General features: G+C 46.4%; 1 protein-coding gene across 2 annotated transcripts in view; it reads left to right on the forward strand.

Moving 5' to 3' along the window:
* The window catches only part of CCNI (cyclin I), a 35,073-nt gene that overhangs the window by 12,355 nt on the left and 6,462 nt on the right, over positions 1–16,256 (forward strand). The window contains exons 2-3 of one of the 2 annotated variants that reach the window (XM_030015337.1): positions 4,914–5,070; positions 14,962–15,096. In XM_030015337.1, the coding sequence (XP_029871197.1) occupies positions 4,957–5,070; positions 14,962–15,096 (249 nt within the window). In that variant the 5' untranslated portion in view covers positions 4,914–4,956. The remainder of the gene's footprint in view (positions 1–4,913; positions 5,071–14,961; positions 15,097–16,256) is intronic. The other variant, XM_030015346.2, reaches the window with a different exon arrangement.

Here is a 16,256-nt window from a genome sequence, read left to right on the forward strand (position 1 = left end):
AAGGATAGAGGTTTTTAGGCTGTCTCTAGTCCTAGAAATCTTGTTAATTGTTTACGAAATGATCTATATTTAAAAAAAAAAAAAAAACCAACAACAAAACCCCAAAAACAACCCACAACCAAAACAAAAAAGGTTTTTATTATTGCCCTGAATGATTTCAGTGATCCTATTTACAGTGCAGTTGTATTGGCACAGCTGAATTGCAACTGGAGGCGGGGAAAATCAGTAGCTGTGTTACGAGCTTATTCTGCCAGTGGATAATACATTCCTGTAACTGCATCTTCTGTCTGCAAGAGGCACTTTTTATTGTCAGTGCAAATGATTACAAAGCCTAAAAAAAAAAAAAAATCGATTTTTTTGCATCCTACACAAATGCACACCTCCCCAAACGAAAAAGTGTTTCTGGCTAGGTTGCTGTCTGCCTCAATTACTGCAAACACAAAAATGCTTTTGAAAACCATAGCCTGCAGCACTTAGCAGTGTAAAACTTCTCTAGGGAAACTGAAAGTACCTCTTTAAGTAAAGTTAGCTATAAACTTGAATCAAAAAGGGAGATCTTTATATGAGATGGGTTACATTTTATGGACCAAGTTGGGGTATTTTTAATGGATAAGCAGGTGATTTTTAATGCCTCTCACAAGTGAAAACCTCACACCAAAGTTTTGACTCTCTAATTTCAGAGCAAGATTCAACCTGCAGCTTGTGACCTTGCTCACAGGAGACGTCAAAACAAAGCCAGTGCGTTGACTTGGCTCACTTCTCCTTTACTGACGTTCCAGCTGTTCTTTCAGAAGTTTCAGGGTAGACAGTTGATCTTCCAGTGAAGATTAAGAAGCTTTAGGAACTGCGTGAACAGTGGTTTAAAAACTTCCAAAGTGACCACAGGAAAAAAAACCCCGCACCACCCTGGAGCTAAAGTTTAATTTTAACTCAGGGAAGCAGAAACAGAAAGCTAGGGCGAGTTTGTTTATGGTGACTGTCACAGCTTCGGCAGTTCCTCCCGCCGTGGGTCTCTTGGTCTGCGTCGCAGAAAAACGCGTGCAAGTTTTTGGCTGGAGCAAATCTTTGCTGTCAGGGCAGGCTCAGCTCTCCTGTTGGTACTGCTGTTCTCTGCAGAGATGCCTGCTACATTGACAAGTATCTTTACTGCTGATGGGAGCCTTGACGTTGCTTTTCTGCGATGCTCGGGTTTTATCAACTTGATCTGAGCAGAGAGAAGAGAGTCGGGTCCCTCCATGGTCTTCACCCGACTTCCATGCACTGGGAAGCTGTGCCGACCATCCCGTTTCTCATCTTCTCCAAGCTCTGCAGTGGCTCCCTTGTGTTTTGTGAAGCACTGCATACAAGTAGAGCATGCTGGCATTTTTTTTTAAAATGGCGTGCATTTATCTGATTAAGAGCTATGTAAATTTAGATGCAAACTTGTTTCAGCCCTTGGGGTGCTTGGCAAGTTGCCTGGCGTGCTCTCGGTGCTGGAAAAGTCTGCACACCACTGTTGCTCCAAGGGAAAGTTTCAAGCGCGTCATTCCTTTTCTTTTTTTCCTTATAAAGGTTATTGTGCCTCAGCGCTCATTGAATTACCTCCCTAGTTCAGAAAGGAAAGGTTATTTTTCCCTCTCTTTTCCCCTTGGCAAATCCAGAAGAGTTGCCATCACTGCTCACTAAAAATGTCCCTTGCAGGGCCATTGGTATTTAAGGGTGCTCCAGGGACTCCCCTGAGCTCTCTGCTGGGGCCGCTGAAGGGCTGAGGCAGTACAGGGACAACCTAAAAAGAGATCAGGGTAACTAAAAGATCTTTTCTGGGCCCAGAGGCCTGTGAAACCCTTTTGTGTTGTAAATATGGTCACAGGAAGAAAAAAGGTGCCTGAGGATGCTCAATTTGGCCTGAAATTTTTCATGTGTTTTCTCCAGTGATTTGAGGGGTGGCTAATTACTCTCTCTTTCCTGCAAAACCAAAAAGGGACCATCAATATTTCATATTAGGAGATGTGGTTGGGCTAAATATAGCTATTGCTTTTTTTCTGACAAGCGTGCAGCAAGGAGCTCGCTATCTCCCGGCTTTCGGCGCTCAGCACTGGTCCGTGGCTTTGGCCTCTCCGCTGGCTTGGACGAGCTTTTAACCTCGCCGTTTTTCTCCGTGCATGTATTTCACCTTGTGCAACGCCGAGCGCTCGCACACACCTTTAACTGCCATCTTCTGCAGGTGCGGTCTGAGAGACTGTAGCTGATACCCTGGTGGATGTTACCCAGTTAGCATTACCTGGCACGTAGCAACTGACAGTCTGCAGGCTCGGTATAATAAATGAAAAATCACCCAGTTTTTGCTCTGCATAGGTCTGGAGAAACCCCTTTTCTGGGACTCTTGAGTTGCAAGGTGGGAAGGCTACGCTCCCTGATGCGGGGTCCCCCAGCTCAACCCTTGACTTCTGGATGCTCCCCCCCGCACACCAGATGGGAGAAAATATTTTACCTGCGCCTGCAATTTGAACTGGTTTTCTCCATCAGTGCAGGGGTGCAGCCCTCATCACTGCTGTCCTCATTTCCTAGGGCTTTACACCTCCTTTGGAAGCGCTGATGGCTCTGGAAATGGTGGGTGATCCGGCCTTTGGGAACCAGCCCAGCCCACACTGAAACCTGTAGTGTCTGATGGGAAGATAATGAGATGCTAATGAAGGCCCCCCCCCGCCCCCGTAGCAATGAGCTGGGGTGGGGGGGGGGGGGGGGGGGAAGCTGTGAATGTGCATGTTTCTCCCCTTCACCTTCAGCAGCCCCATTTACAGTGGTGTGAGTGTTGTCAGGATCACCCCGAGGTTTAAAAAAGAAATGCAAAAATTAGTAAATGCACATAAATAAGCTGCGGTTCAAGCCACAGTTCTGTTTAGAAGAACAGAGTTTCACCTCTTCCAGACAGAATCTCCCTCTTGTGAAGTGAGGAACTTTTAACAGGGAATTTTCAGTCCCTAGTGATACTCAGTTAGGCATTTGGGGGCTGGTGGGAAGTGATTTTGAGACACACTGCAAAGCATTTTGAGCCAGCTCAGGAATCCTGGATCCAAGGTGTTCCCTCCAGCTGGAAAGTCAGTATATGGCCCAAGTCACCTTGGGTCATTGCAGTGACGGGCTGGAAACCTTGTGTAGGGGTATGCCAAGCCAGTACAGCCTCTCCTTTGTTCGTGGAGAAGCATTTGTTCTATAAGAATCTAATATAAAAGGGGTTTCTGTTCAGGACTGAGACGCTTGACATTTATTTGCCACTTCAAACCTGTTTGGCTGTAAGTGGGACTTGAGCGCGGTTTTATGCCTCGTGCAGGTTCTGTGTGAATCACGCCCATTAAAACCTCCTGTAAATTGATAAAGAAAAATATTTGTTCTAGTTTCCCTTAACTCTGTGAAAGCACTCTGAATCTTCATTTGTTCAGAGCTGCTGTTGTTATTATTTATAAAAAACTGATTGTTTTCACTGTGAATTTTGTTTATTTTCTCTGATTCAAGATGTTGCCTTATTTCCTGTAAATACAGCATAAACTGTTGTATTAACAAACTGGTCTTTATAAAAAAGCCTGGTTAGCGTTTGGCCAATATCCACCTGTTGCAGATTTCACAAGAGCTCACAGAAGGAATTGAAAGTTTAAATAACTTTCCCATGGATTTACCCTTTGGGGCTGAATTGTTTTGCCTAAGTGATTTAATACTGTCAAGAAATTTGCGGCCAGAGTAATGGCAGGCAGTAATAGAACAATTTGAATAACCTTTTCGATCAGATCATCTTCTCCATTTGCAAGCAGGTGGTGGAATTTATTGTCTTTAAAAAAAGTTAAAAAAAAAATCTTGCCTCTGCTTTGTTTTTAATTTCAAATTTACAAGTTTCTTGACATATTGTTACTGCTGAGGGAGGCCACACTAGGGCCAGGAGAACCCCCTTTTTTCTGTTTCGTGTATAGCAAAGTGTTTTGCTTTAAATTGCATGCTTTTTATCATCGCTTCCGCCAGTGGAAGCAAGCGTTTCTGGATATTGTAGGCCTTGCAGAAATTTTCTCCGTTACTTACGTGGCTTGTAGTCAATTCATGCTTTGCAAAGGCTGTCGCCGGGTTTGCTGCTTTTTTTCTCCTTTAAAACACATTTCCTATCTAAAATTAGAGATGTGCCCTAAAGTTTTGTGGATCTAACATATTTTCAGAGTGATGAGACCTGAGAGGAGCCATCCTGAACTCCCTGGTACATTTGCATTGCACATGAAACGGGTCGCAGCTTCTGTGAGAAGCTAAAAACCATACTGTGCAGAGAGGGAAAACGTTGATCTTTTTGCCGGGCTTCAGCCTGTAAATCATTTAAATTCTCAAACAAGCGTTCCTCTGTTTTGCACAGAACTTCCTGTTGCTGCAGAGAGTACTGGGGTAAGGCTGGCACCAACCAGATTCTGAGGCTGGGATTTTTGAAAAATGTTTGAATGTCAGTCTTAACTTGCCTTGAAGTCACAGGTTGACTGGTTTTAACTTCAGCAAGATTTCAGCTAGGGCAACCAACTTAACTGAAATCTCCTTTACGTTTGCCATACAGCTCTCCCCTCTTCTCAAGTATTTTTCATTAAACAGCCCTCCTTTATAGTGCTGCTGAAGCAGGAGAGGTCTTGCCTGATTGTCTACATAACAGAGAAGCAGAAAACCTCAAGTGGCAGGGCTCTCCAGCCCACGTAGGTGCTGGAGGCCTGTGGACGATTTTGGCCCAGCTTCATCTGAATCTGAGCCGACTGGTTTGGGTTTCCTTGGGTAGGTTTGCCAAATACCCGATCGCTGTCTGTTACAAATGAGCCTGTTCCGTTTCTTGCAGCTTTAGTTACCTTTGTGCTTTCTTTTGCTCAGTTTAGCGGACAGGCACGGCTCAGTGTTTCACCAGGCTGTCTTTGGTTTTGCAGGTAGCTGTATCCAGCTGGGTGGCAGGTGGATCCAAGGGTTACCATGAAGTTTTCAGGACCCCTGGAGAGCCAGAGGTTGTCTCTCCTCCTGGAGACGGCAATCTCTAGGGAAGCTCAAATGTGGAAAGCACATGTGCCGAAAATTCAGCCTAATCAGGTAACGTCTCTTCTTCACATCATTCATCTTAGTAAAGGCATGAGACTATCCTCTGGTGTATTTTTATGTGAACCACTGAAGCTGTTGCATGAGAAGTTACCTTCTGCTTGAGACCTGGGAAGTCAGCCTCTGAAGTCAGTGATTACTTTTTTATTTGAGGGACATACCTGCAATCAGGCGTACAGAACGCACTGTACAGCACACAGTGTTAGATCTCTGCTGTTGCTTCTGAAAGCATGTACATATATTGTCTTAATTAAATTCGTTTTACAAATTGCATGGATAATTAATGCACATTTCTAGTGGGTACCAACTTTGCAACAGTTCTTAAAAGCAGCTTCATTTTCTTGGACTAAGTTCACTAATAACAGTGTTGAAAAGCTGGTTGCTTTCCACGTGAAATGACGTCTTCTCACATAAACTGTTGCCGCTAGCTTTGCTCAGGCCTCCCCCTGAAACAGCATATTCACAGCGAAAGCCTGACTTTGCCGCCTTTTTCCCATTCTGGGCCAGATTCTTCCCTGCTGTAAATCAGCCTAGTTCTGCAGGATAGCCTGTAGCTGTATCGCCTGAAGCCAGATGAGGATCTGATGTGCTCAGGCACTGTCTACTTTAGGAAGAACCCCACTGACTGTAATGGGACTATTTATGGAGCAGGGTGCAAGCTCGTGTCAAGGGAAGCAGAGCCAGGCGCTGGCCTGTTCCAGCGAGGAATGTTCTCACAGGACTGGAGGACAATTCAGGGTGGAGGGGACCGCAGGGGGTCCGTAGTCCAACCTCCCGCTCAAGATTTGCAGCAGGGCCAGCCAGCTGGGAGGTTGGACCAGGTCGCTCATGGTCCTACCCAGCCTGAATTGCGTTTGTGCTCCTCGCGGAGAAGGCGCCTGTCTAGCATGTGCACTCGAAAATGCCTGTGAACTCCACAAAGTTTTGTTTAAAACAAATCTGAAATGTGAGGGTGGTTGTCACAGAGTTTCTGGTACTTTGTCACTGGGCTGGGCAGAAATAACCACACTAAAGGGCTCAGATCCAGTCTTGCTGTTCTTGATTCATATAAAATGTTCACGCAAGCGTGGCAGCTGTTGTGAAAGCTAATTGGTGTGGTGGTTGTTTTTTCTGTCTGGCGAACAAGAAACTGCTGTTGTTGTGTATGAACAAATATGTTTTTAAGGGGCTCAGTATTAGTTTTGTTAATCCATGTTTAGGTTTCCAAATAAGTGATCTGGTTGTCAGAGGCGTTGCATATATTGTAGCTGTGGCTGTCTTCGGGCACGTACAGTTTAAGACCCTGGTTTATGGTAAACCAGCCTGTTATTCCATGCTGGCAGTATTCCTGGGGTTAGTGATTATAACGTAGGGAGGTAAGATTACAGTATAACAAGATAGGTTAGGGACTTAGAGAGTGTAGCCAAACCAGATTCTTGTGTGGAAATTTCACGGGGACAAGGCGCTTGCATTTTTGCCTTGGTGAAGTTGATTCCGGTGGCTCAGAAACCACCACCTGCATTAGACGGTTTTCCCAGCAATCCTTCCCTTGCTGGACTGCGTTGTTGCCCTTTGAAGATGAGGTTCCCCACCTGTGCCACGTCCGAGTTGTCGCTGCAGCAGAAGGACTAACCTCAGCCCCGTGTGTGGTGAAGAGCAGTTGTCCTGCTGCCAGGGACTTTGAGGGGGTCTTAACGGCCCTGCGGTTGAGGTTTGCAGCACCTTGCGAAGTGTTGTCCTCAGTGGTAGATACTCAGAGAAGTTAACGGGACTTTTGACGGTCTGCCGATTGTGAAACCGGGCAGGCTGCTCTGTTGCCTGCTGTGAAAAGTCGGAGTAGGATCAAGTATGGAAACAGCCTGATGGCTAAAGCCAGTGTAAAGTTTGTGCTCGATAGCAGAGTCTCAGGTCAGGCCTGGATGAAGACAAGTTTGTCCTTTTAGTGTGCAAATATGTCATGATGATGAAGGATCTCTTCCCCCCTTCCTCCCCTGCACTACAACAGTATCGCTGAGGTCCGTGCTTGGGAGTGTTTCCTGGCCCTCTGTGCTTGTCCCCTAGGGTTTCTACTCCTGGAATTTCCACCCCAAAAACTCTGTTGTCTGTGTAACCTTTTCCTTTATATTTTCCTACATGTCAGTTCAGACATCAACTTTATCAGCTAGAACGCCATGCTATTAAATGTTTGCTAGCAGTAAATAATCTTTGAATTGGATTGAAATCTCTGTGTGCATGTGTGTAAAATGTACGAAGGTCAGATTTAAAAGAGAACATAAACACAGCTGTCTGCTCTGGGGAAATCCTGACTTGCAATGCCACGGTGCAGCTGAAAACCCTGGATCTGTAGTCACGTATTTCTCTCTGTTCCTGCAGTTCGTGACACCCAACTTTTCAAACGGTCAAGTGTTCCTCCCTTTCTGCAGCGTTCATTTTGGCAATGTTGCCGTCACAGACGTTCAGTGTGAATTATCCTATTTTCTGTAATATCTGGAAGAAGGTCATATTCCCTAACATGTACTGCCTTCTTCTGAAAGCAGCTGCAGTAGCCTAAAACCTCACTTGTATGAAACTGTTGTTTATTTCCCATGACAGTCAGGAAATCTGCATCCTTCTGTGTATCAGATCTGGCAACCTGAAGCCTGTGTAACTTTCCATTCCTTGCTACAAAAGTAGACTGACTACAGAAAGGCTTTTAATGAAGTCATCTGGTTTGCAAATGAGAAAATGTGAGTGCATCTACAAAAATCTAATGATGAGATTGGAGATATACCGTAACTATTTTTCAGGAGTAAACTTTCAGTTTTGACTCTTTAGGAGACATTTTTGGTTCTAATGTTTAAAACTGGAACAAATTCAGTTTCTAAATGTGTGTCAGAGTTGAGATCTTTGAAAGGAAGAAAGAAACTTGTAGTTACAGAAACAGGAAGACTTTACATTTTTAGTACAGGATGCAGAATCTGTTGGGGACGTTGGTCCTGATAATTTAAAGTATGTGATTTTTATGTTTCATTTTTACTTTTTGTCTGAAAACTCCCATTTCCTACTGACAGGTAATTTCTTTTGTTTCCCTCGTTTAAATGTAGGCCACTGGCTCCAGGTATTTGCAATATATCAAAGCCAGCTCTCACAAGGGCTTTTCGGTCTGAAAAAATAGGTGGGCTGAGTCTGGAACACTCCTTGTGCTTCTGAACGTATTTGGTCTTTTTTTTTTTTTTCCCCTCTTGGGTTATACAATATGCAGATGACATTCAGAAGTTTTCATGTGATTAAGGCTTGAGAAATCAAGCAGTAAAGACTGGTCAAAGGTTGATCTTTGCATGTTACCAAGTAACTTTGCAGCAGAGAGGTGTGTAAGTCAAGATTTTTGGTTTTAATTTTTTATAGAAACAGAGTGTCACTTCTGTAATTTCTCCTTTCTTGCCTGTTCTGGCTCTTTCTTTCTGTCTTCTCATTTGTTCTCTGTACCTCTTGAGGAATCAGGAGACCTCAGTTTATTTCCAGTTTTTCCACTGTCTCGCCACATGACCTTGGGTCAGTCTTTTAACCTTCTGGTGCCTGTTTTATCCTGCGGGCGAATCGGAGACTGACTTACCAATTTTGTAAAACGTTGTGAAGTTAATGCATCCAGCTCTTCTGCTTTTGCTGAGCAGTAATCTCTCTCCCCAGTGTTTGTGCGTGTTACCGCGCAGATGGCAGAGGCTGTGCTGCTTGAGCTCTTTGCTGGGCCACTAAACCATAGGCAAACCCTGCAAAACGCCACTTCTGAAAGCTATCAGGAGAGCACCTCTAATTCTCAACAGGTACAAGTGAGAAGCAACCCAGTGGGCCTCGGTTGGGGGTCGCTCGGGTGTAAAACAAGCAATCCTGAGACCCAAGGAAGCACCGACTTGGCTGCGATGTTTACAGCTGCTCTTTGCAGAAGCCTCCCAGTCCTGATAAAGGTCACCTGCTTGCTCCCCAAAGAGCCCACAGTGAGACTAGGCAGAAACAAATAGGGGAAAGAGCAAAACATCTCTGCCTGGGACAGCAGACATTAAAGAAAAAAAATTACCAGGTAAGGTGTTTTTCCTAGATTAGGCAGCAATAAAATCGAGTCATGTTTGAGTTCACAGATAATATTTTTTTGAGACTGCATTTTCCAGAAGTCTGAAGGTATTCTTAGAGATCACTTGTACTGTGCTCGCTCCCTGGAGCCTGAGTCACGGCCTCCGGCCCTCCCATCTCACGCAGCGAGCGTGCAGCGGGCCCCGCGGCTGGGTTGCCAGGTCAGGGACGGTAACAAGGCGATGCGGCTGCTGGTAAGCGGGAAGCAGAACAGCAGCTCTGTGCGCTTCTCAGCATCGCCAAGGCCTCACAGGCAGCTTTCTGCCAGAATGCCAAAGAAATGGGATTTGGGGCACTGATTTGGGAATTGGACAAATAAGGTACTACCCATCGCAGATGCTGGAGACCTCGGGTCTGTGTGTTTTGCGTGGGCCACTGTATTCCCTCCCTTGGGCAGAATTACAGACCTCTGTGGTTGCTCACTTTGGAGCGGTAAAACGACAGACACGGTGAGCGTGGCGCTGCCATTATTTGGTATAGTCACCTGCGGTCCCAGCGTGTTGACTGGTCTCTTGTTGTGTTATTTAAAATACCCGTCAGGAATCCTTCACAGAAGCTTCCTGTTCGCTGACAGCATGTTCATCGATAGACTAAGTGACACACAGGATATTTCTTGATAAGGAATCAAGCAAATAATGGCAGGAAGCAGGTCAATGTGATGTACCCTAGCTTTACACAAGGAAGAGAGAGAAATTGACACCCCTCCGCTTCCCCATTTGTGTCCCGAACACATTCCATTAGCTCCGTAGTTCCCGCAAGGTGGCTTATATGTGTTTGCCCTGAAACAAAACTGATGGGTTTACACACACTGTTGTGCTTTGAAAAGGTGGGAATTAGCGCCACGTCTTCCGCTTGGAAAAGAAGATACAGGTCTGTTGCTCACACGTGGGTTTGGAATAGCTTTGATAGCTTTGCACATCTGACAGGCCTGTTGCGTTCTTTGGGTATCGCGTTTTGAGCTGATACCGGCAGGGCCTGTTGTGCGCACTATTGCGTCCACTGCTCCCGCTGGCCTCCCAATGGGTGGAGGTGTTTGTGTGCTCCGTAGGTGGAAAAGAGTTGCAGAAACCTCTTCTGTTATTTTATGGAGGTGCCAAGCAGCACTAAGCAGGATGGAGAGGGAGGAAAGGAGCGGTGGTTGATCTTGCGCTCCGCTGGAGCGTTCGGCCTGCCACGTTACACGTTGCCATCAGTCCCAAGCACAAGGCAGATGAAGAGAGAGCTGTGAGCAAACGGCTGTAAGCGGCATGCAGGGCAGTTTGTAAAAGTTCCTCTTATGGCAGCGCGGCAGCAGCCCTGCGTCTCTTCCCTCGCAGTAAAACTCTGTCAGGCACTTTTGCAAGAGTCCTGCTTGTGCTCCGTGGGGTGTTTCCCGCGTAGCAGAACAGTTCTGAAATCCCTCATGCTCCACGCAGCTGCCCGCTGGCTTCCTGCTCCTGCAAATATCTGCACAGGTGCCAGTCCAGAGAAAAGCACTCCGGCACCTGCGCGGGCTCGCTCTGCGATGGCTGGGGGTGTGTGTGGGGGGGGACAGGTAACATGGTCCCCCCCCCGCGGCAGCTGGGGGTGCTGGGCACCCGCAGCAGCACACAGTGAGTAGGGCTGCGGTGCCTCAGGCGCCTGATCCTGGTGGTGATTGCGGTGAAGAGCTGGGAGCGCTGTCATTTCTTTGACGGCAGGAGTCCCGCGCACATCTGCTAACCTTTGGTGGCGGGACGGGCAACCAGGTCTGTAGGTCGGGCCTTGCTCTGATCTGGCCTCCCCTCCAAAAAAAAAAAAGAGGGGGGTGGGGAAAGCACCAGCCGGAGGAGATGGATTGTCCTTCAGTCCTGAGGGCGGTGGTTAGGTCTGTCGTGGAGCAACCCGCTGCTGCTCTGTGAAAACAGAGTCGGCCGTTGCTGGGCTTGGGTTAATTTTTCCCTAATTAAAGCCGTCACGCTAGGCTAGCGTGCTCTTCCACCCCAGGGCTTGAGTCCTGCATCGGTGGATTTGTGGCGACAAAACAAAGAGCTGGCCACACACAGACGGGTGAGTGGCAGAAGGCGATGTCTCTGGGAAAGTACCTCCACACCAAAGAGGAACATTTGCTTTCCAGCCCAAAGGGACTTTTTTTACTTTCAGCCACCCTAGTGTCTCAGTTTTGCTTTTGGTTTTATATAACTAAGGAACAGCGATCTCACTGCTTAATTAATTTTACAGCGCTGCATTTCTTACTTGTGTTACTAGGATGACATAGCTACACGTTCGCGGGAGAGGGATAGAGACCCAACACGTTTGTGTGGGAAGCTCCTTGCCCTGCTTGCAGGTAGCAGCAGGATTCGCGGGTGCAGTGGACCAGTTCTCATTCCTTTTGCCCGACTCTTAAAACGGGCCTGGTGCTGATGGGAGGAGGTTTAAATTCACCTGGTCTTTCCCTGTGAGGGAGTTCTCCCCGTGGCCCTTGTGCTCCTTTATTTGCAGTTAGTGACTGGAGTAGACAAACTTTTTGTAGGATTGGTGTTATTGCAGGAAAGAGCTGGAGATTCACCTCCTTTCCTTTGCTTCCCCAGATAGTTCTCAAGCAGCCAGATGTTATTTTGAAGCCTTACTTCTGCTGTGCATATACCTAGATGTGAGTTGACTTTGCAGTTGTTCCTTTATATTAAAGAAACATGGTGCTCTGTGTGGGGGCTGGGGTTTTTCTATTTTAATTTTTTATCTTACTTAGATACACTGTTGTTTTTCGGCAGTTTAGATTAAACACCATTTCTTTTTCACCTGCAAAAGACACTTGTTACCAGGGGCTGAGCGTGCAGTTGCTATTCTTTACGTTACAGCCTTGCTGTTTAAAGCTAACTCCCGAGTCTGAAACTTTGCCTTTTGGCCTTGCACTGCCCCTGAAGGGTGAGAAGATACAAGGACCCATCTTGGGAGGACTGAAGACTGAGAGGCAGCACGGAAAGACGATCTTACCCTTCCCACCCATGCTGTTTTTAGGAGAAGGCCTAACCTTTTCCTTTGGCAGGCACAGGGAAAACAGCGCTGAGCCAGGACACCGCCAGGAGCTGTCAAAGCCGATGCCTGTTTCTGCCGGGATCCAGCAGGAATGGGATTCGCCACGAATGGAAGGGGACGGAAGAAATCCCCCCATGCTGCTGAGGGATGGCCCTGCCTCCCCAGCAAGGAACGCAACAGCTGCCGCTTTCGCCCCTCCTCTAGAGCAGAGTCGTATCGCAGGAGGGAACGCGGAGGAGACGGAGGCTCCTGCCCTGTCGATAGAGCACTGATAGCGCAGCTCCCTCCTTGCCCACCAACAGCCCAAGACCCTTGCTGCTGCCTTCACCAGTAAAGCTGCTGCGGCATGACCAGGGCAGTGATTTAAGAGTCAGAGGCAGGTTTTTAAAATCAAGTTTACTTTGTTTGATTGGGGTGGTTTCAGGTTGGCTTTTAGCAGGTATGCACAGAGCTTACCTACTGGATTCACCCAGATACTGCATTTCCAAAATAATCCCTTAAGCTGCTTGAAACATTTTAAGTCCACAGTTTTGTCCAGACCTGGCTATGGTTATAAGCCCTTTTCTATGGCTTTGTCTCCTTCCATTTAAAAACAGGCACAATGAATAAGGCACTAAGGAACTTCGTGTTAACTAGCACTCCCCTGCTTTTCTGCCTGTTTTAGGTTCAGCTGTGCAGGCCTCGCTTTGCTATAGGAAAAGTATGCTCTGTAAGGGCAGCCAGTATTTAACATAGCGTTGCCCTTTTTTCTCCCCAAATACATTCTAGATCCCTATCCCCCTGTCCAAAAGATGTTTCTAGCAGAGCATTTAATAAAGTCCTTACTGCTGCGTGGTGCATTCGTGATACTCCCAACGCACGCCAAACTAGCATTTCTGGAACAAGTGCAACGTGTTGCAGACAGTGGGTGTCCTGCCCCTGGGGGGGCTCAGGTTTCACCCTTAAACTGCAATAACTATTTCAGAAAGAATCATTATTTTGGGGGATTGAGAAAGCCAATTTTCTTTTCTCTCCTGAAAAATGGTAAGTGCTTTTTAAAAAGCCCCACTTATAGCCAAGGGGCATTCAGAGGTCCCAGCTAATACCAGAAGCCCATCTGGGTCACACACAGTCCTGCTGACGCTGTTGCACCGTGGGGGCTTCAGGAGAGAAAACAAGGCAGGACTTTGTTCTCCTCAGGGGAGCACCTGATACAGCACTGAAGGCACAGGTAGTATCACTTCATCAGCCCAGCTAGTACAGCTGGAAGAAACAGCTTTGGATTGCACAACCAGCTGTCTTTAGACCCTGCTACCGTACCCTGTTACCATTGTACTTTTTCTAAGGGAATTGGGCGGCCGCATTTTGGCGGGACGTGCGTCTGTGAGCAGCAGTAACTGGCTGCACACCCACTGTCACAGAGCCCAGAATTCAGCCCTGGGGCTCGAGCCCAGCTACCTTCCCTGCCCCTTCTTGTCCCACTCGGTGGTGAAGGTGGAGCTCAGCACTAGTAAGGAAGTTAAGCAGAGAGTAAAGGTGTCACACAGCACCTAACCGTGAAAGGTGTGAAGCTGGCGTCCTCGCGGAGGCCCTTGTGTAATTACAGTTCTGCCTACCACGCTCTGCTTTCACACATGTTCTTGACTCCCGGGCAGGAGAGTCAGTAGACCTAAAACAAAGCACATTACTGTCTACGTAAAGAAGACAGTAGGTACTCCGGTGATAGATGTAGCCTGAAGTATTTATTTTGTATTAATGTTAGGTGGTTTTATTTTCTAAAATGCTGCTACTTTCCCCACCCTGCGTTATTGCTGGGAGAACAGCTACAACCCAGCCCAGCAGTGATGTTTGTTTGCATAATCCCTTAGCTTTCTTTTCCACAGTCACTGGTCAGCCAGCATTTCATTCGGTTTCATTCTCTTGCACCACCTCAGCAGTAGCCAAAAGAGCCCAGGGACCCTAATCGTAGCAGAATAAATTTGATTGGTTTCAATTCTTGCTTCTGGACACATCCTTGCTAATCACCCCACGTAATCCCTGTTGAATTGAAAGGCTCTCTAGAAAAGCTATAAATACTTCTGAACAAAGTCAGAGAGAAAGATTTTATGTCAATGACTGATCTGTACGTATGGTTGAAATTCAGCTGTTGTCCAAACTGATCAGTGGTGGAGATTTGAGCCAAAAAGTTTAAAACTAAAAAGCCAAAACCAAACTTTTTCAGATGGAATTGTACCTGCTTTACCCCAGCTCACAGTTAGCTGTACTGCTAAAGGTCTTTTGTAAGCTGTTTGGAATTTTCTCTTTTTAACATATACTGAGCTAAAAATGTCCCCGTAATTTGAAGGAAAAATAAACTTTTCCTCTCAAAACACCGACTCGGTCCTTCCCTTCTTCTGTTTGGCAGGAGCTGTACAGCCACCTGGCTCCCACAGCACATCTTGTTTTGTTCCAGCTGGGCATTTCTGTGTATCTACATGGTTCTAAGGAAATAAAAAAAAAATAATAAAGCCCTTAGAGCTATGCTGGAGAATACCCCGTCGATACTTGACGAACTACAAGACATCCTTCCTCTTTTCCCCAATGTACAGTGAAATTTTGGAGTGACATTTGAGGTAGCTTTAAGGAAAGTTGTCTTTTCCAGGGCAGATGTCTTAGGATGGGGTAAGTACCTGCAAGAACAAAGTGGTGATTCAGGCTGGCTCAAGGCCTCCCCTTTCCAAAGGAGGCTTTGTTCCCCTGTCGAGCAACTCCTGCGGAGGTATAAAATGTTTGGTCTTTTCTGACTTGCTCAGCCAGTGTATAAGAATAGTTTGTTTTTCTCTCCAACAGGATGTAGCCATTTCTCCAAAGCAGAGGGATGAGGTCATTCAGTGGCTGGCCAAGCTCAAATACCAGTTCCACCTTTATCCAGAAACGCTTGCCCTGGCCATCAGCCTTTTGGACAGGTTTTTAGCTGCAGTAAAGGTAAATATTTGCAGATACATAAACTGAAATCAATTTATGGCACCCACTCCGCTATTTCTGTGTACAGTCCTAGTGGTGCGGCTGTACGGAAACGCTTACATCCCCCCTCTGCTCTCACACCCTCTTCCTTTCTCAAACATGTATAGGATGGTACCTGCACTACTCCAGCAGCTTGATTTTGGCTTGTGGAACTGGCAGCACATGCTGCCACCAGGAACTTTTGGAGACAGATTCTTTGCATAGTCATTTTTCACCCAGCGAAAATAGCCATTACTTTAATAAGAACACGGAGTTCACCTGCCAACAGTACTTTCCCCTCCTTCCTCTGTTCTGCCCATTTCCTTCATGTAATGCAGCTCATGAGTTTAAATGTATATTAACCTTAGAGAAAAGAAGCACCCTTCCTCTTCAACTACATGCTCACTCGTAACCTGGTTTGAATGTTGAACTTGCCTCAGCACAGGACTTGCTCCTTTAAGCAACCAGAAACAGAGGCTGCATACAAGTTACACTTTAGATAAAAAGAGAACAGTCTCTACGTTAACCTAAAGTGACTCATAAAGCTAAAGGAAATGCCTACTAGCCCGCAGTTAGAAACCTAGGCCCAATGCCCTCTGACAGAAAAGTCAGGGAAAGTCCCTGCTCACCTCTTAATTTCTCTGGTGTTTTAACTGCATTTAATCTGATTGGTACCACCTAGAATTGCTGGGAGCACCTGCTAGCAGTGAACTACCTAGAGGAAATGTAAATGTTTGAGGACAGGTTTGGGCCTGGCAAGTGTGCTAATGCAGGGAAATGAAAAAAAAAAAAAAACAAACAAAAAAAAATGGGGGGAAGAAGATAGAAGCAGAGGTGATTGCTTTTGGGGGAGTAGTTCAGTACTAGCCTGCTTTATAGCCAGTCTGACAAACTAAGAGCTTAAGACTGATCTCAAGTCACACAGATGTGAAGGAGAGAGAGAGAGAGAAAGGTAAGCAAGCTTGGGCGTAGGCCATCAAAGTGACAGGCCATCCGCTCCTGCTCTACCAAACAGAACAGAGAATATACATGCCCGTTCAGTTTTAAGACTGTTACGCCATAGAAACTGTTTGAGAAAGACAAGTTAAAAATCACCATTTGGGCTACCTGCAACTGGGATCCACTGCTCTTTGGTCCCTGTA

The sequence above is a fragment of the Aquila chrysaetos genome, chromosome 1 (assembly GCF_900496995.4).
Source record: "Aquila chrysaetos chrysaetos chromosome 1, bAquChr1.4, whole genome shotgun sequence".
Lineage (NCBI taxonomy): Eukaryota > Metazoa > Chordata > Aves > Accipitriformes > Accipitridae > Aquila > Aquila chrysaetos.